The 18,152-nt window shown below is 49.6% G+C and overlaps 7 protein-coding genes across 7 annotated transcripts; 1 reads left to right on the top strand and 6 right to left on the bottom strand.

The window, feature by feature from the left end:
• Positions 1-329: 329 nt before the first annotated feature.
• Positions 330-2,165, bottom strand: LTR84_004128 (uncharacterized protein; the record flags this gene model as incomplete). Its single annotated transcript, XM_064847707.1, has 1 exon — positions 330-2,165. One exon carries the CDS (start codon positions 2,163-2,165, stop codon positions 330-332), a length of 1,836 nt encoding a protein of 611 aa, XP_064704819.1.
• A 969-nt stretch (positions 2,166-3,134) lies between these two features.
• LTR84_004127 (uncharacterized protein) lies at positions 3,135-5,492 on the top strand (the record flags this gene model as incomplete). The annotated part of the gene is made up of 1 exon (XM_064847706.1): positions 3,135-5,492. One exon carries the CDS (start codon positions 3,135-3,137, stop codon positions 5,490-5,492), a length of 2,358 nt encoding a protein of 785 aa, XP_064704818.1.
• Positions 5,493-7,542: 2,050 nt separating this feature from the next.
• On the bottom strand, positions 7,543-8,471 carry LTR84_004126 (uncharacterized protein; the record flags this gene model as incomplete). Its single annotated transcript, XM_064847705.1, has 2 exons — positions 7,543-8,195; positions 8,261-8,471. 2 exons carry the CDS (start codon positions 8,469-8,471, stop codon positions 7,543-7,545), a joined length of 864 nt encoding a protein of 287 aa, XP_064704817.1.
• Positions 8,472-10,506: 2,035 nt separating this feature from the next.
• Positions 10,507-11,962, bottom strand: LTR84_004125 (uncharacterized protein; the record flags this gene model as incomplete). Its single annotated transcript, XM_064847704.1, has 3 exons — positions 10,507-11,070; positions 11,125-11,543; positions 11,593-11,962. The coding sequence occupies 3 exons, from the start codon at positions 11,960-11,962 to the stop codon at positions 10,507-10,509; spliced, it is 1,353 nt and encodes a 450-aa protein (XP_064704816.1).
• A 297-nt stretch (positions 11,963-12,259) lies between these two features.
• Positions 12,260-13,363, bottom strand: LTR84_004124 (uncharacterized protein; the record flags this gene model as incomplete). Its single annotated transcript, XM_064847703.1, has 1 exon — positions 12,260-13,363. The coding sequence occupies one exon, from the start codon at positions 13,361-13,363 to the stop codon at positions 12,260-12,262; it is 1,104 nt and encodes a 367-aa protein (XP_064704815.1).
• Positions 13,364-13,900: 537 nt separating this feature from the next.
• LTR84_004123 (uncharacterized protein) lies at positions 13,901-15,738 on the bottom strand (the record flags this gene model as incomplete). Its single annotated transcript, XM_064847702.1, has 3 exons — positions 13,901-15,540; positions 15,606-15,627; positions 15,682-15,738. 3 exons carry the CDS (start codon positions 15,736-15,738, stop codon positions 13,901-13,903), a joined length of 1,719 nt encoding a protein of 572 aa, XP_064704814.1.
• Positions 15,739-16,663: 925 nt separating this feature from the next.
• Positions 16,664-18,073, bottom strand: HAT2 (Histone acetyltransferase type B subunit 2; the record flags this gene model as incomplete). The annotated part of the gene is made up of 3 exons (XM_064847701.1): positions 16,664-17,789; positions 17,840-18,002; positions 18,052-18,073. The coding sequence occupies 3 exons, from the start codon at positions 18,071-18,073 to the stop codon at positions 16,664-16,666; spliced, it is 1,311 nt and encodes a 436-aa protein (XP_064704813.1).
• Between the last annotated feature and the right edge of the window lie 79 nt (positions 18,074-18,152).

Raw genomic sequence — 18,152 nt, 5'->3', positions numbered from 1 at the left:
TGAGAAGAGAATGTCACATGGACCATGGTTGATGAGAAGCAAGCTGGTCAGAATGAAACAAGTCAGGTTCACTGTTTATTGATCCTTCTCGAAGATCGGATTGTGATTCTGTTATCTCATGTTTCCCCCGGTCTAAATCTCGGTGGCCATGCAAGGAAGACTCGCTAAGTGCTCCAGGACCAGGGCTTTACATCAACGCCGCATTTTTGTTCCGTATCGAATTTTCGAGCGAGTGGGCCTTGATAGGCAGGAACTTAATGGAGACGACTACCATCATGCTCAAATTCCTCGTTCCCTAACTAACGCCGATGGAGACAGTCGTGAGTGCCTCACTGAAAGGCACGTTTGATAGCAGTGTCCAGATTGTCCCTACCACCTCTCCGTCTCTCCATTTGCAGACTTTGCCATTTCAATCCACTCCAAGCGAGTACAAGATTAAAAGCACGATTGCGGTCGGCTGGATGCAGGAGAAGTTTCAATTCCGATGTTGAGAAGATGAAATGCAATATCTCTCCTGATCGTGAACCAAGCTTGCGAAGGTTGTGCAAAGTCTTTTCAGTCTCCAGATCACTGGATTTGCGCATTTCTGATAGCGAAGAGAATCCCCAGAATTGTACGGCTACGTTGCTAGAGTATTCAATGCCAGATCTGCTGATTTCCAACTCTCCCTTTCCTTCCATGTCGTGGTGGACAAGAAACTTATGGGCCTCATCATTGGTAGTGTAATCTTGTGCAGACTCGTCTGGTTCCCGTAGCTCGAATTCCATGAAATTAGCGTCCCTGATAACGGCTTTTTCTTGCAATTGTAGGATAGCAAGCTCGGCATGTGTTGGGATATCCCAAAACATCAACCGCCAATGTGATACCAGCAATCGATATTTGGGATATCTCGAAGCAATCGGGAAGGAGACGAAGAAACCACCACCAAGGATGAACCAAACAAGTTTGACACAGAATGCCATGTCGGCGAATAAAGCGACTGCTAGACAACTGAGGAAGAAGAACAATGAAGCCATGGTTTTGTTTGGACGTTCGTGTCGATGAAAATTGATCAACACTTCAAGGAAATCGGCCAGGTCACCGAGTTGTCGTTGAATGAGAGGTCCCATGTCATCCAGCAGTGGCTCAATCCAATCCTGTTTTCCATGTTGTTGTAACAACTCACCCCAAGCTTGAACTTTGCTCCCACGATCAAACGCTCGAGTCACACTGTCTCGAATCCTCTCAACTGAGGTGGGCTGGAATTTGCTGCGAACGGTGGAATAAATGATCCAGAACCAGAAATAGGCACCAATATGCTCGGTGTACCACAGGCTCCAGAATAGCACTGCCCACTTTGCAGTGCATTTCGGATCCTTCCAAGTGTATACATTTCTTACTTCCATGAGAAATGCTTGCCATGGAGCACTGGTGATGGCCAATCTTTCAATGATTCGAGCGAGATCTTCGAGATCAAATGGAGCAGACTCGAAATCATCAACATAATGCGAGGTGAAGCCTTGTGTGTGGAAGAGAGCCAATCTTCCCAGATACTTCTCCCATTGAAGACGGGACTCACCATTCTCAATTGTTGTGTGATCTGATTGTTCAGGGCGGGGAATTGGATGAATAGCTTTGACACGATTGACATGACGACCAAGAATCCAAGCAGTTTGTACACTTTCTCTTTGACTTTCCACTTCGGCAACTCGATCACAGGCATCGTCTACCTGGTCTTTCCCGACACCAGAGCCGGGGTCGATATTTGTGGCGACATGTGCTAGAGTATCATGCGCATCGATGAGTTCTCGATCATGATCTTGAGCTTGAAAGGGGTGTCGAGCAGAACCGATCTTCTCAGCCGCAACACGAGTAGCTTTACTCCGCATGACCTGTCTCGGATGGGCGACCAGATACTTGAAGTCCTTCAGACCATCGGAAACACTCTCACGAGAAGTCCTATCTGGCTTTGGGGGAGATTTCTGGTCGAGGACTTGAGAAGGATTGAAAGCGGGATCGGCAAAGATTTCTTGTTGGGAGAATTCCCGTTGGGCGGGATCTTCAGGCAGGTGCATGATCTTGCGAGCTTTATCTTTGACCTTTTCCTTGAGGCTGATAGAAGTTTGGAGCAAGTTGTCGGCATGGACTTCTGCCTCAGCTTCGTGGTCAGGGTTGGTGGAGTCCATGGTGAACTTGAGTGTGATTTACATTGACAAGATAGAACGATGATATTAAACTATCGAGTGGGTGTGACCATGGTTTATCATTCATGGTTCAAGTCGTGTTGCGTACCTTGAGGCAGTCACATGGAGGTGAGGAAGGCGTGTAAAGGAGTCACATGGAGAAATGAAAGTAAATATCATCAACCTACCAGTAGATATGGTCCATGGACAGGAAAAACATCATCCCAAAGTTGGATTACTTTGACAGTTGGTCCATCAACACAATTCTCCCCACGGCATAGAAATCCAGGTTTGGGACACGCTTGTTCCACACGGCGGTCATGCCGAAGAGAAGTGATTGGTAGACTGGACCATCTAGATGATAGAAATACCGGGCAAGATCTGAAGAGAATACGCGAGGAGTTGGAGATCTTGATCAAAGCCACTGACGACAAATACAAATGCCCAGTGGGCGAGCCACCTTTGGCGGTGGAGAGGTCGGAGCTGAATCCCGTCGGTTCACAATATTTCTGCTACTGACGCGTCTAACTGTTTAACGCGTCAACGGTCTCTATTTTAGATATCATCCCAGAGTCCCCAAACCCATGATGCCCGCCTCTGGGTATGATGGCCTCGCGATCTACCGCTGTGCTTGTTATCCCCATAGTAAAAATAATCTCACCCCAGAATCTTTGTTGTCGTGGCACTAGGGAGAAATATCAGGTAGGTCAACCAGCAACTCGAGATAGAAACCAGGAGGACTCCAGGCACAACCATGAGTCTTCATCTTCACCCACTAACGGGCTATTGTTCATGTTTGTTATTGTGGTGCCGAGAGTCACAGTTTTCTAATTCACTGCTTTTGTGCACCAACAATCGGTGAGTCTCACACAACTCCTTCAACCCATCCTCTTTTCCCCTCCCCAAATGATCCAATCCTTCCCAATGTGTATATCTCTCCTACCTTAAGTCCATGCTTCACTGTTCGTCATCATGGTCGACCAACCTCCACCTCGGAAGAAGTCTCGCTTCTTCACAGAAGGGAAAAGCAAGATTGGAAATCTTCTTCATCCTTTTCGAAAGTCGACTGCTCACGATGAAGCAAACAATTTCAATCAGACAGCCAGTGCTGGATCTTCTACTCTCCCCAACGATACACAAAGTACACACTCCCAGACGGCTTCGCCTTCATCCTCTTCTACTCAGGCTCTTGCCCAACCATCAAGCGCTCAGTCACATCTGAGGCGACCACCAACTGCTTCATATCCTCCTTACAACCTGAGATCCAGGCAGGTTAACAATGAAACCTTACGAGCCCAAACAAGACACCAGTCATCGAGTGCCATGAGCGAAGATGACACCGACATCGAGAGCAATCATGGCGATGAACACCATGGGGAGCCTGATGAAAGCGACCAAGAAAACAAAAGTCCATCTCGTGCCTCGACAATCACACCAGCTCTTGACAGATTGGCCGTCAAAGCTCCTCGTCCAAGAGCAATTTATGGCGTAGAGGAGCTCGATCCTACAGGTGCACATGTCTCAATCTTTGGCCGTGGTCAACCTATAACATCCACCTCTGCGTCCAACCCACCTCTGCTACAACAAGGTCTGGAAACAGAACGCGCGCCATTCACCTTCCGGGCGGATCAACGTTTGACTGCGTTTCCTCCAAATCAGCAATCCGCCACACCTCGTGGTCAAATCCTGGCACAGATGTCAATGCAAGGTGTGCATCAAGATACTGGTCCACTGAGTCAATCATCTCGACCGCTACAAGGCCATCCTCCAGCCCAGGGCCCAGGCTACATTGACACAGATCGAGACGCTCAAGGAAATATTCTTCCAGTCAACCAACGATACGACCCGTGGGTCAACGGAAGACGACCAGTCAATCTTCCAAATACCGGCATTACAAGCCTTCCCTTCAAAACCACCCCACTGCACCTCAGCAATCCCGATGCAACGGTACCAGACAATCTATATACCTCACCAGGACGTATTGAACATGCACACATGTGGGCAAAGATCTCTCGCAAACGCAAAAGACCCGACACAATCCTCCCACCACCTGCATACGTGTACAAACGCACCAACGACCCCAACTTTAACATCCTTAACGCTATCCTCCTGTACCCAGAACTCGTCTTTGCATTCGCGTCGATCCTACCAGTCAAAGACCTCATCAACCTCTACGCAATCAGCAGAGACTTTCACACCATCATCGACACCCGCTTCACGACCGTAATCCTCGGCCAAGCCCTCAGCAAGGCCCGCGAATCCGCCCGAATTTTTCAATTCCGCTGCTACAATCACATGTGTCGCAACGATCCCGCAACACGCATGCCACATCCCAACATCCGTCTGGCGGAGCGAAACATCCCACGCAAAATCCCGTCCTTCCGTTGGCTTCGAATGATCTTGCATCGCGAGAAAGTGATCCACGAACTAATGACCGTGTTCGCCGAGGATGGCATTCCCCTGCCTGCCCGTTGTCGTCTGGCCCTGAAACGCATGTGGTTCCTGATGGACATCCCCGACAATGCCCGCCGCATCGGCTCCATCCACAACCGGAACTTCATGTCCGATCTCGACCTGTACTTCGCAGCCTGCTTCTTTACCAAGCTCGATATGCGTCTGAACGACCCGACTTCGGGCGAGAAGCGGGACGGGATGCGCAAGCTGCTACTCGGACAACGCAGCCTCACGACTGTCCTGCAGGTCCTCAAACGCGACATCTGGACGACGCGCTACGAGCTTATGCAGGAGTGGATCAAGTTCAAGTACGTACCTGCAGCGGACGAGGCAGGCATGGACATATTTGGAGTCCCTGCGGCGGAGATTGGCCGCGGCCACCTTGAGTACTGGGGCAAGCGCGGCAAGAAGGATCTCGGCCGGCAGCCGGAGTTACTGATGCGGCCCGACTCGCTGGTCATGCGCGAGGCACTTCGCCGCGGCTTCCGCTTCGACGTCCACTATGTCCGCTTTATGCTGTACGGATACGTGCGGCCCGACACGTTGGAGGACTACGCGCCACGGGAGTATGGACGACGCATCGAGGAGTTGAATGATGAGTACGAAATCGATGATATTGTCGGTGGGGTCAGTGCGTTGGGCGTCGGTGATGAAGGATACGACCCGCTGCTCGATCTTGGCCGGCCGAATCGACCAAGTGTGTCTACTGCAGTCCAGCATCCCACGACTAAAGAGGAATTGGACAACCGCTCTAAGTCAAAGGACATGGCGGCCTTGTGTCGCGAATGGTGGCTCAAGGAGATGCAGGAGTCTGGTCGCTTGGATCTGGACGACGACAGTGATAGCCAGGACGACGATCACGATGAAGGAGCCTGAGCGCAGAGAGGATCAGGCTGGTTGAGAGCTGGAGGGTGTGATCTATTCAGCCAGCATCTGAACTTGGCATTCCAGCAACGAACCACAACTCTCAGATCATGTCAGGATGCTCCAGGGAGGAGATGGACCTCACGTCATGTGGCGAGCACAGCAGCTGCTACCAATGACTGGATGGAGTCTTTCAGTGTTCGAGTAGAGAAGGAGCCCATTCTGTGGCGCAGGGATGAACGATGCACGAGGAAGGATGTCTCGTGGCACCGGCCAATGAATGAGTAGATAGACAGACCGATAGGGCATGTGGGAAGCGCGAGCCAGCCCTTCCCCGTCAAATGGACGCATTGAATCACATCTCCAGAGGAGCAGACTAGCCGGCAAAACCACCGCACAATTATGATTAATATTGAAGGCACTGAGCGAGCGACCTCAGCTGGCGCTTCTCAAACTCTAGCCTTGGCTCTGGCTGGCCCCCATTAAACGGCACTGCATACTACCTACGAGTAGGTAGGTAGGTAGGTAGTGATACCGTCCAGATGGAGATTTCCACGGCCCAAAGCTTTACTCGAACATACATATTTCACGAAACACCGTGCACGTCACTGCTGTCAGTCATACTTACCTTTAGGTACTATCCGTCCGAACGCGGCGAATCCACGGCACAGCAAAAAGTTCCGTTGGTATTCCCGTGATGAATTCTCACGAGCAGTAGAGGTAGAGGTACTTCGCTTGTTCCCTTCTTTTCGTGGTTGCACACCTGTTCAGAATCCACGTTTCGAGGCTACGGTGAAGAAGCCAAAGGCAAAGAGCAAGGGAAAGAAATGGGAGGACAGCCTCTTATATGGGAATGGTCATGAATTCATTACAATTGTTCGTATGTGTAGATATTCCTCTGATTCTATGCTTATCGTTTGTTTCGGAAAAGACAAGACTATCCATAAGATTTGGCACCATCACTTCCAAGTCACTCGTGCAAAGTCGGAGTCCGGAAAGCCAATGATTTGGAAAAGTTGCCACGATGGCTCACTCCCCAGACTCTCAAGTAAAAGATGAATGCGGAGTGTCAGAAGGGGCAGGTGTGCTTTACACATCGGCGTCCATTAAGCAGACTCAATGTCGTTGAGTTCCACTGACGCAATGATGGTCAAAATCGACGCGGATGCGAGCGACCGTGCGCCGGAAGGCATGAAGAGATGCGTACCTCATGAGTTGATAGGCTTTCGATGTGTAGGCAGCTGTTTCAAGGAGTATGACAGTTCGCCGGTGACGTATCGAGACCGAATCAACGCAGTTAACCTTGACAACGTTCACTCCTTTGGTCTTATCTAAATCTTCCAAAACTTGTCGATCAACAGAATTGTTCAGATTGAGACAAAAGCCTCGAAATGATCATGTGACGGAGTCCAATTGAGTGTGATACCAGTCAGAAGAATGAAGATGGGTCCCAAAGGAGAATGCCCAGCAAAATGTTGGCATTAGCCAGATAGTACCAAAGAGGCTGAGGCTAATCTAGCTTCAGACCCACATGAGACAGGGGTTGTTTCGACCAACCCACCACGGGAAACTTGGATCTGGAAGATCCCGCCAGCCACCCAGACGGCTGGATGAACCGTGTTCGTGCCCTGTTCAGACTGTGTTTGATAGAGCAAGGTTGCTGCATAATTGTTGAGTTCGATCGACAAATCTGGCTACCCGTGGTGCATTAGCTGTTTTGACACCTGGTTAATTAATAATCATTAAGCGGCAGAATAGGTCTAACCGCACCCTCTACCGAGTATGAGGCGTCGGGTACAGCAACTGAGGTTGTTGGGATTGGAATTGAGGGAGTTTGTCGAGGTCATGGTCAACCACTGGACGTTGATACCCTGTTCGGCTCGACAACTAACCCGTTGTGTTTTTGTAAAACGCAGAAAGGTCTGGTGCTTTGGATGTTGCCGTGATACTCGCTTCCATTTCGTGAAGGAACGAATGAGACATTCCAAACATAGCGATTTTGCTGAGCATAATTTTTCGAGGTCGAAACTTCATTTTTGAATTATACACTACTTCTCCGGAATCATCTCGTATCATCTGGACTCACTGGGGAGAAAGAGGTTGAAGCGATCGTCGATGCTCCGTTATCACTATTACTGAGAGGAGTGACATCTGAATGTGATGGGCGCTTGCTGAGTGGCTTGCCCTTTGCAGCCGCTAGGGCCGATGCTTTGATTTGAGACTGCACTGCAGTACCATCAAGTTCTCGTGACGGCCATGAATGATCGCCTGCCACTTCCACAGGGATCATGTGTTGAGGGGGTAATTCGACAGGCCTCTTTTTCTCGCTATCAGGAGGGAGCTCAGAGTATGGAGGTGCTGCTGGATTTCCATCTGCTTCGGCAAACCCAGTGTGAGGCATGTTCTTTCTCTTCAATCGATTGTTGCGTATGACGAAGTAGACGATACCTGCAACCAGAAGGACCACGAATGCCGCTGCTGCGATCCCGATACCAGCCTTTGCACCGGCGGAAAGACCTTCACTTGTGTCGTCTGATGTGGTTGTTGTATTGGTGGGGATAAAGACATTTGGTGGACTAGAAATCGCGGCTGAGTAATCTTGACAATCGACCGAAAATTGGTTGACGGTGGTGTCGTTCAGACAATCGCCAAACGTAGCGACGTAGAGGTTTATAGTTGAACTGCAAAATGCCGTATCACTTCCGTAGACACTTACTATAGGACGCATTAGCATATGCTGAAAGATGGCCTGATTTAGGCGAAGACCCTTCAATACTTACCAGAACAGGTTTGATCCAAACTCTCGACTCTGAAGCTGCCAAAACTCTTGGTGAGAGTAGGGAATTGGGTGCAAGTTCCATCATCAGGGCCAGTCTTTTCGTCTAGTAATTCGGTGCATTGAGTATCGGAGTAGTATGTGATGTTGGACAAAGCATAGGCGTGCCGTGAATAGAGAAGAGAGGCAACGAAGGCCCAACTCTGACACCGCATTTCTGGTGTTATCTTAATTGTTGAACTGTCAAAGCTCAAATTGGGATTCGGAAAGAAAAGAAGGAAGCGATCAGAAGTAACATGGAACAAACGTTTGTTGACAACCAGATCAACGTCGCAAAGAAACAGAAAATGAAGGAAACTGACTCAGGTATCTGGAAAGAAGTCAAGAACCTTTTGTTGGTGTGTGGGACAAGTCGAACCGGGAAATGGCAGAGGATGAAACGTCAGCGCGTTCTGCAGAATTGGGAAAGAACGGCCAAGGCTGAATACCAAGTCCTCGCTCCTCAGGTCAGAGGCTGAATCCGGTTGATCAAAAACAAGGTACGAGTAAGCAGTAGTACGGGAAATTGTGCCTCGTCTGACTATCACTGTCGTCCTGTTGTCCTGGACCACAGTAGGGCGTCTTGGGACGAAGAAATAATGAGTGGATTGGTTGGAAATGGGATTATAGGAGGAGGATCTTCCTCTTCAGAGTGGGATATGGAACCGTTACGGACCAGGTGGGATCCTATCGTTAAGTGGCGGAACTTTCCTGGTGGCAGATGGATACTCCATCCAGTGGACTCACCTGCGGTCGTGGATAATCATTGACTGGCATAGTCGTAATCGTCCGAAGTAGGAGTGATTGGCCTCGTATCCGTTCGGCAAGTCAAGGGCAGAGGAAGAGTATCCGTAGCAAAGTGGAGTGCAGAGTCAGCAACCACCCTGCAACATGCAAGGTGTGGTTAACATCGAGTCAGTGTCGAATCTGGCCACGACGATCTTGAGTCCTGACACATGAAAGTGTGGGTAGGGATGTAACCAGCTTCCCAACCCAGAAAGACTCACCGGACAGCTCTGATAGAGGGAGAATAATGCCGCAGACAGCGGACAAGTTTTCGCTTGAGTGAGATGAAACCAACGACCTGACGGGGCCGGCATTGCCCAGCAATACTCGGGTATCAAAAAGGGACCAAGGAATCAGCACCAGCCCATAATCTCGTTAGTTGATATTCAGGGGTTCCTTTGTGGAGTGCGATGGAGAACCCAAGCAGTCCTGCCGATTGGGACGCGATATTAACCGGCATGCGCACAGCCACATTGACAGCTTCTCAGCCACTAGGGTCTTTACCGCTTCGAGAGCTGAAGGTGGCTGAATGGAAATCCTGGTCGATGAACTACGGACAGGACTAGTGATGATACAGTCATCGTTGGAGTCCGTAGTGCAGAGGATGCATCTCACAGAGGGCGAGATGTGAGCGTCGTGAGGAACGAAAGCGAAAAGTTCTGGTTAGTACGCCGTAGATCAGGATACCTGGGTGCTCAACAAACGTCCGTTGGGAGATCCGTGTCATCGCCATGAGGAGAGCCTAGCTAGGTATCCGTGCTACTGCTGAAAATGGTGCGGAAGGATGAAGAAGGCATCGATATCTTAGGTACTTAGGTCCGTTTGGAGTTGCGCAGCCACGTCCACAAACATCTTCAGCCACCGTCGCAGAATCATGCACAACTGATCAAATAATCAGGCTGGGGTCTGGAACTGCGTCAGGTCTGGCTTCGGGTTGTTGATATCTAGAGGTACCTGGGCTAGGGAGACTGGGTTGTAAATTGTGAAGTCATACTGGGATATGAACCTGATTTCCACCTGCATAATCAATCCCTCGTTGTGGCAGCGATTGACCGGACACAACTCCCCCAAGCCGTCCGCCCACTGTCCATTTCGAGTTTCAACCCTTGAATACCGCGTCCCAGACCCTCATGCCAGCAGGGCCGTATGCATATGGAAAACCACCAACCAGAAAATATGTCTTCCAAGCGTGAAGACGAAGCGATGTTTCGGCTTTTGACCAACCCAAAACGCCTTCAATTGCCCCTCCAATCTTTGGTAATCAGTATCGATTACTCAACTCGGTAGTAGAGCTGAAATAATGCCACGGGAATCGCTCGCTTCCTTTTCAACCCCCGGGAATTCCACCGACCAACGCCAATGCAAGATGCTTCACTATCATCTCCTGCATAAAACCAGTGATTCGTAGCCTTGTAAGCACGTTATTCAGAAACCAGCGAGATCCCCCTCCAGAATGACTTTGACCAATGGCTGATGACCCAAATCCGCTATCCGTGATCCGATCAACTCACCCAGTAGACCATTGAGTTTCGTGCGTTGATCCTGCGCCGGCTCATACGCGTGACCATTCAACGTGGGAAGGTCGTCATCCACTAGCATACCCAGCGAGTTGATGATCGCTTTGAGCACCTTCTCAACCTCGTCGTTCCTCTTGCTGCCATCCTGTAGACTCTCCTGCAATAGTTCTCCGTACGCCTTGAGATTGGGAAGAATTAGTTGGCGAACGCCTTCTGCCCCTCCCACTGCCTTCAGACCCAGGATTGCCCCATAGTGGCTGCCTATGGGCTTTTTGGGGTCCAAGAATGTCTTGAGACATGACCGAGCCACTCGTGGCTTGAGGTTGTGGGAATACTTGGAGTATTTGTTGCAGAGGTGTCCGAGTAAGGACGCGGCCAGGTCTCGGAGTTCAAAGTGTTCCATTGATTCTGATCCTGCGCCGAGAGAGCGACCTGTTAGACATGTCAACACCGGTGGGATCATCGATGCAACCTAGTCATCAATCAGTGGTCGTCTTGACGTGGGGTAACAGTGCAGATGGCTCACGTAGGGGGTAAGGTTCAGCTTGGAGTTCCTTGTCAATGCCTCGGTGAGAAGCATCATCTGTGTGAGGACAAACAAATCCTTCAGATTATGTGTGACTTTTTCAGCCACAAATTGCACAAAGTATGGCACTAGTTGATGGAGACCTGGATCGTCCTTCAGACTCGCAAGGCCAGCCGTCTGGTATTCTGGTTGTGTCTCGTCCAGCACAGAACTGCACACCTTCTCGAAGTATAGCTGTAGTTCTTTCGATAGAATGTGTTTGACTTGTGGTTTGGTTGTAGTGCTGTCCGCACCAGTCATTGCTGCGAGGGCAGGGTTGGCATTAGGTCCTTTAGGCAATAGCTCAAGGTTTCTTGCTTCATTCGATGTGGGATTCTGTGGAATCGATGGCTGAACACCCTCAACGGCAAGCCAGTGTGCTAAATACAATCAGCGATGGTCTCACAGCCATCTTCATTCTCGTCTCACCAGTAAAAGAGATCTCCCTCGGCACCTTGGGTAGCGGCGCGTTGATCAATTTTTCAAAGTCCATCTCTTCGTCTTCCACGTAGAACAGTGGTTGACCAGGTCCCAGTGATGCTTCCCCATACTTCAGAGGTCTCGTAGATTCGTATCCATATAGCGGTTCGACATCGAGCATGCGTAGGGCGTTGGAAATGTCTTGCGACCACAGGATCGTCCTCCGCGCGTGCTTCATGAGTTTGAGGGCTTCTTGCAGCACTTGCGATATTCGGTATTCAACATCTCGACAGAGTGCTTGATTGACATCCTTGTTAAGGTTGAGGATACCGACTGATTCGGCAACATCCTTGACAGTATCTTGACCCCATAGAGTCATGATTGCGAATCGTCGGATGAAAGATGCGCAGGGTTGGTAAGTGGTAGTAACTGCGACAGGCGCAGCTGGAGATGAATTAGCCTGACTCGTGGGAAACATCGCCAAGATATATATGACTCGCGTCCATAATTCCTCAGGGCCCAGGATCAGTTCAATTCAGGACTAATATGCCAATGAAAATCAATAAGAGAACAAACTGATCGAATTGCGTTCAAGAGAAAAGGTACATGATATGGATAGACTGCTTGGATCTCAAACATCACTGGTGTTCCGCGGCATGATTCATCGGACGAGCTTTCAATTCTGAGCGGCTGCAATGCGCCACACCAACCTGGCACCACTGACCTCCTTATTGCGCAACTTGGACAATGCCTTCTCCGCCCTTTCCAGCAATGTATCCCCTTCCACAATCAATTGATCATTCGGTTTAATCACGCCCTTTTCTAGTAACGACGGCATGATCTCCGGCTGTAATTTGTCCGCCAGGAATTGATTGTCTAGATAGAAGTGCGTTCGCACCCCCCTTCGCTCCACACCATCTGCCCATGACACTCCCTCATCGACGTCCATTGACAGTTCTGGCTTGATACCAACAGCGGCATCCTTGACTATTACTGGTAACATGATTGCCACATCGGTACCGGGTTTTGCAATCTTCGATATAGGTGAAATGCTTGAAGTGCGGCTGCCGATGCAGTCTACGATGAACGAGATATGTCCGTTGCCGTTGGACTGCAAACTTATGAATTTTTGGACCTCATCGCTGACATCTCCATTTCGGTAGTCAAAGCACTCTTTCGCACCGTAAGTTCTCAATCGCTCGTGGTGAGCCTTGCTGGCGGTGGCAACCACGTTCTTGTAGCCATAGTACTTAAGCACCTGCAAGATATACTGGCCGACGCTCGAGCTCCCACCCCAAACCAGAATCCATTGATCTCTTGTCTGCGGCTTGTGGTTCTCAGGCTTCGGCCAAGGCAGATTAAGCCCTGCTTCTTTGGTCAAGGTATGCCAGGCCGTCACAAAATTGTTCGGCAGAGTGACGGCTTCTTGCAAACTGAAGCCCGTGGGAAGCTTGGCCAGGAGATACTCGTTCGTCACCACATATTCTTGGTGTGCCTTCTCCTCCTGGCTTCGCCATCCAAAGCCGAACACAACGTCCCCAACCTCGAGACGGGAGACTTCTGGTCCGATTTCCACGACGGTTCCCCCAAATCCATCTCCGAGGACCTGTGGACTCTTCACAAGCAACCCGCCATCGGCCTGGTGAAGGTCCAATGGAGTGGAAGCTGTCCATTCAGTCCTCAATTTGACCTGATTCCCGATCGCTTTGGGTGTCTTGACCTGGTGGATTTCCAGAGGGAGACCGGGCCCAATGGTGACGACGGCAGCGTGTGTGCTCATGGCTGGTGAGAACAAAATTCGTACTACAGTTTTAAGCAGACGAGTCGAGCAACTCTAGAATGGATTCTAGAATTTGGCAACGGCTGGTAATGTAACGCACTCTGGTCCCTTCTGTATATGCCCTCCTGCTGGCAAATTGAATACCTAACTGAAGAGATCAATGATTTTATATTCTTGTAGGGATGCTTGAGTAGAGGGCTGTGATGTATTGATCTTGGTGATTGTCGGACTTCGTACATTGGACATGGAAATGCTTGATTTGGTCGTGATTCGTTGGATGGTGGCGTGGTGTTTATTTGGGGTGGAATATTAGTAATACTCACGCCAACAGTTAGGCAACTTTTCGACGCAAAGTCCGCGGCACTACTTTTCGTATCGGTGCGCAATGTCCGAGACCGTAAAAGGCAAGAACTCTGAGGGATGTACGAAGTAGAGTGAATTGATTCGAAACCTTGAGCCAGGGTACGGGATGATCTGTTGCAAGTTCGGATGATATACTGTGCAGAGTTGGCCAATTCAGTGATCTTGATGTTTTGGTCACATATCAACCAGTCCTGGAGTATGAGCATCTTTCTTCACAGACGTTCCAACTTCGAAGCCTGGAATATCAGAAGCCATGCTAATCCGTGTTGCACCGATCTCTATCAACTTTCTGACAACCCAGTCTCTCTGATCCCCTGGCTCGAAGACCATGAGGCAAAGTCTAAGGGCAAAAGTGATGAAGAATGGTCCAAGAAACGACGAAGTCAGCATAAAGGGGGTGGTGCGGCATATCTCCATCGCAATTTCGTGGTTTTCCATGACATAGAGGCCATGCCTCTCTGGATGAGTTTCTTTCTCGGCCTCTTTCAAGATGATATTCAATAGCAGCATGATTGTCCAGTAACCAACGTTGTTGGATGCGATGAAGACATTGACGTAGACGTACTGCAATGGGAAGACTCGATCGCTTGTCATACGCGATGATGTCTCGAGCCCGGTCTTCTGGAGTGCTGCTCGAAAACGTAGATTGATCGATTTGAGAGCGTATCGATGTTGTCGAGTCCTCTCCAAAAGAGCCTCCTTGAAATCCGAGTAGCCATCAGTTGACAAGGATGACTTCATGATTTCCAAATTCCTTGCGTCCCGAAATGTACCTGGGATGTTGACATTCTCCAGATAGAACTCCTCCCCGAGGTCAAAAATTTCGCGGCGATCCGCTGAAATGGCTGAAACGCGCAAATCCTGATGGATCTGTGCTGCCAATTCGATCCACTCGGGCTTCGCCAGGAAGCACTCTTCATCCTGCTGAAAAGCTTCAATGACAATGGTGTGACGATATGCGAGAAAACAGTCTCGATCAAGACCATAGCGATGTCTTTCAGGCCCACGTAGACGCATGAGTAACCCGGCACCGCCAGCATGTCGCAGCCACGAAGCATTTGACGCCGATGCAAACATTTCATAAAAAGAAAGAAGAACAGTGGCTGAGAGAGTTTCGCTAGCCATTCCTTCACCTTGATCGGTCAGTGCCTTGTTGAGCAGTCGCAATGCATTGCCGTAAAATTGTCTTGATTCTTCAACCATGCGGTCAGAGCTGGTGACTCGACCAAAGTGGACCATAGAAACAGCACGGATAGCGGCATCTAGTAGTGTCTGTCCAAAGTGCGAAGGCAATCGTGACAGCCAACGACGATGGTTTTGCATCTGAGCTGGGAGTGTCTGTGGGCCAGCTGCGCCAATGGCTGATGTAAAAGTGTTGAGGAGCTGTTCCTGGACGAGATATGGTGAATATATTGGAGTATAAAGTGTCAAGTCGGATAGCCCTTTCGCGGCCTGGAGTGATTGATCGAAATTGGCGACCGGGTTTATTTCATGCTCGAGGAAGTGAAAGAACGCATTGTAGCTAGGGAGCAACTTCTCCGCACGGAGAATGGTCACTGCATCGGCTGCCTCGAAATCAAATTCATTTGTTCCTACCACCAGATCAAGGATTTCTTCTGGGGATGATTCTGACGAAGGGCCACCGGAACTGGGTGTGCTTTTGTTGGTAGCAGGCGACGTGAAGTCGAATTCTGCGCTCCGAACCACAAGTTCATTTTGCCCGAACTTCTTGCGAAGTTTGGAACCCTCATCGTGAATTCTGAGGTTCGAATCGTATCCGGGACATGGCCGGTTACCCTTCGCACAATTGTTGCCTACGTGAAGCAATAAACATCACAGGGTTCTAGACACACAAGGACCATCGATTATATCAACTTACATTTAGGTCTGGTCAAGTCACACTGTAAGAATTAATGTTAGCGGTGTTCCAGCATGAAAGAAGGCTTCTACAGTACCTTGACACGCCGCTGAACACAGATTCTGCAACCTTTGCTTCGTGGTACACCAACCATCCCGAGTGGATTTGAATCAAGGCATGAAACTCTCAACGGAACGCCAAGGGCAAAAGGCAAATGCGATCGACTGATATATTGCTGGGCCTCTGACAGAGTTATCTAGGAGAATTGTGATCTAGCGTGTGTGGCAGCCATTGGCGGACAAGACCGATATGGTTCAGGTTGAAAACGTTGATGCCTGATTCACCATGGAGTATCTAGTTGGGATGAAGGTGAAGAACAAAAACATGGTAGCCTTTAGCTCAAACCTTTCCACATGGGTACGAAATAAGGCGTCGTTCGCTTCAGGTGTGCTCGCCTGGTGTAATTGGCTTTAGGTGTGGAGAGGATCAAGGACGGAGGGGCAGCTGGGGGTTGATGACGCTGCCACCTCGTTAATACTTGGTGCTCCGTACTACTTTAGGTGGTTTCTCGTAGGTTGATGTTGGGCGAACCGCTGACACATCGATGCTCAGCCTCAAAATCCCTGTAGCCACAGCCACTTCAAAAGTTCAATTCCCTCGTGTCGGATACGGCGTCTATGAAGGAATGTCACGAATCTAATCAGGACATCAAACACGACAATATTGCAACTTGTTTCAATGTCTCCTGAAACGATTCACATATAATTGACCTTCCTAACTGGCCAATTCAATGGTGCTGGGCATAACAGGCTCCCGATTTGACTTGATCTTGTCCTTATTCTGCCTTCATATGCCAAAGCAATGCTCCCTCTTCCGTTATTGAAGCAAGAATTCTCGTGATATTTCCAGGTGGGCGCAGAGAACGCTGCGCTTTTCCATCCATTTATGCCCTTTTGGCTACGAACCCCAATAATTTTGCGTCCCTCCAAACCCAGATCTCTGAGCATGAGAACTAGTATGAGAGAAGTGTGCTGTACTTCAAGGTTGAGCTGCAATTCAAAGCGCTCAATGCTCTTGACTTAACCCTCCAGCTCATTCATCGGCACATCCTCATCATTAGAGCCCACAATGGCATCAGCCACCTTCCAGACCTGAATAAGGTTATCATCGGCCGCACTGCACAGAACCCATGGATTGTTTTTGTTCCAAGAGAAATCACTAATTCGGTTTGTGTGTCCTCCATGCATGAACAGTAACTCGGGTGGACCGTCTTCACTATCTTCAGGTGTTTGCTCTTCGCCCACCTTATTCAAGTCCCAAAACATTATTCGTCGGTCGTAGCTGCTTGATGCGAGTACACCTTCTTCAAAGGGATGCCACTCCAGGGTCGTCACGCTGTCGTTGTGACCTTCCAGAGCGTGGATTTTGTGAGTGAGGTTCCGGAGGTCCCAGATACCAATGGTTTTATCGGCACTCCCAGTGGCGACAACAGTCTCTACTGCCAAGTTGAACGCGATGGCATTGATCGCATCCTTGTGTTGGCCCTCTCCTGATACCGCGGCAGCCTTCGTGGTGTCCGGTTGCCGGAGATCTATGAGTTGCATCGTCAGATCATCGGAAACCGTTCCAAACAAGTTGGGAAGTGTAGGATGGTATTGGACATCGTTGACGATACTGGCATGATGTGTATATTTGCGGCTCTCTTTCAAGGTTTTGTTTGTCTTGGAAGCTTGTGTGATATCCCACAGTCTGACCGTCGTGTCTTCACTGGCGGTGACCAGGTGACCGGCATCCCTAGGGCTCCAGCTGAGTCCGTACCCCTCCTTCTCATGACCGCTCAAGATTATGGTCGGATCGGGGGTTCCAGTCGGCACACTCCTGAGCTTCGTCTTGTCCCATATTAGCACCCGGCCGTCCGTACACATGGTTGCAATGATGTTGGGATTCTGAGGTTGGTAGCGAGCCTTGTTAACCTCACCAGGGTGATCGATCTTTTGGATGATATTGAATTTGACTTCGATCTGATTCTTTGACGGGCCGCCACCATAGCCCCCGATCTCGCCTGTCTCTTCATTGTAGTCTTTGACATCGGGTTTTCTTGCATTTGGCAGCTGCACATGTGCGATCTCGAGGTAGTTTGGTTGGCCTTCGGCAGTATGGGTACCTATCAATAGGCGGTGTTTGGAATAATTTGTACCCTCAACTCTGGGACGTCAATTAGTAGATGAAGGCATCAATGCGATCGAGACACTGACTGTGAGACGTCTGGAAACCATTGTGTTGTGAGGGTGGGCCAATCCAAGGCTGTGCTGAGGATCATATCATAGAGAAAGGGGGCGTTCTTCTTCCATGTCTTGTATTCTTCGTTGATCACCTTTTGTTCGTTCTCAGCATCATCATGATTGAGCTCTTCACTCACTAGAGGGTTGTTAGATGAGAAGTTTGAAATTATGTGGAGAGGACGTACAATTCTCGTCCTCCTCAGCCATCTTGGAGCAATCGTGTGAGTCTTTGGCGGGAGAAGTTCAAGGGATGAAGATGCTTCGGCTCAAGGGATTGCTTGGGCTC

This window comes from Exophiala bonariae, assembly GCF_035927105.1.
Source record: "Exophiala bonariae strain CCFEE 5792 chromosome Unknown scaffold_18, whole genome shotgun sequence".
Lineage (NCBI taxonomy): Eukaryota > Fungi > Ascomycota > Eurotiomycetes > Chaetothyriales > Herpotrichiellaceae > Exophiala > Exophiala bonariae.
The sequence above is the reverse complement of the archived record's forward strand: the minus strand, read 5'-3'. Positions and strand labels throughout refer to the sequence as shown.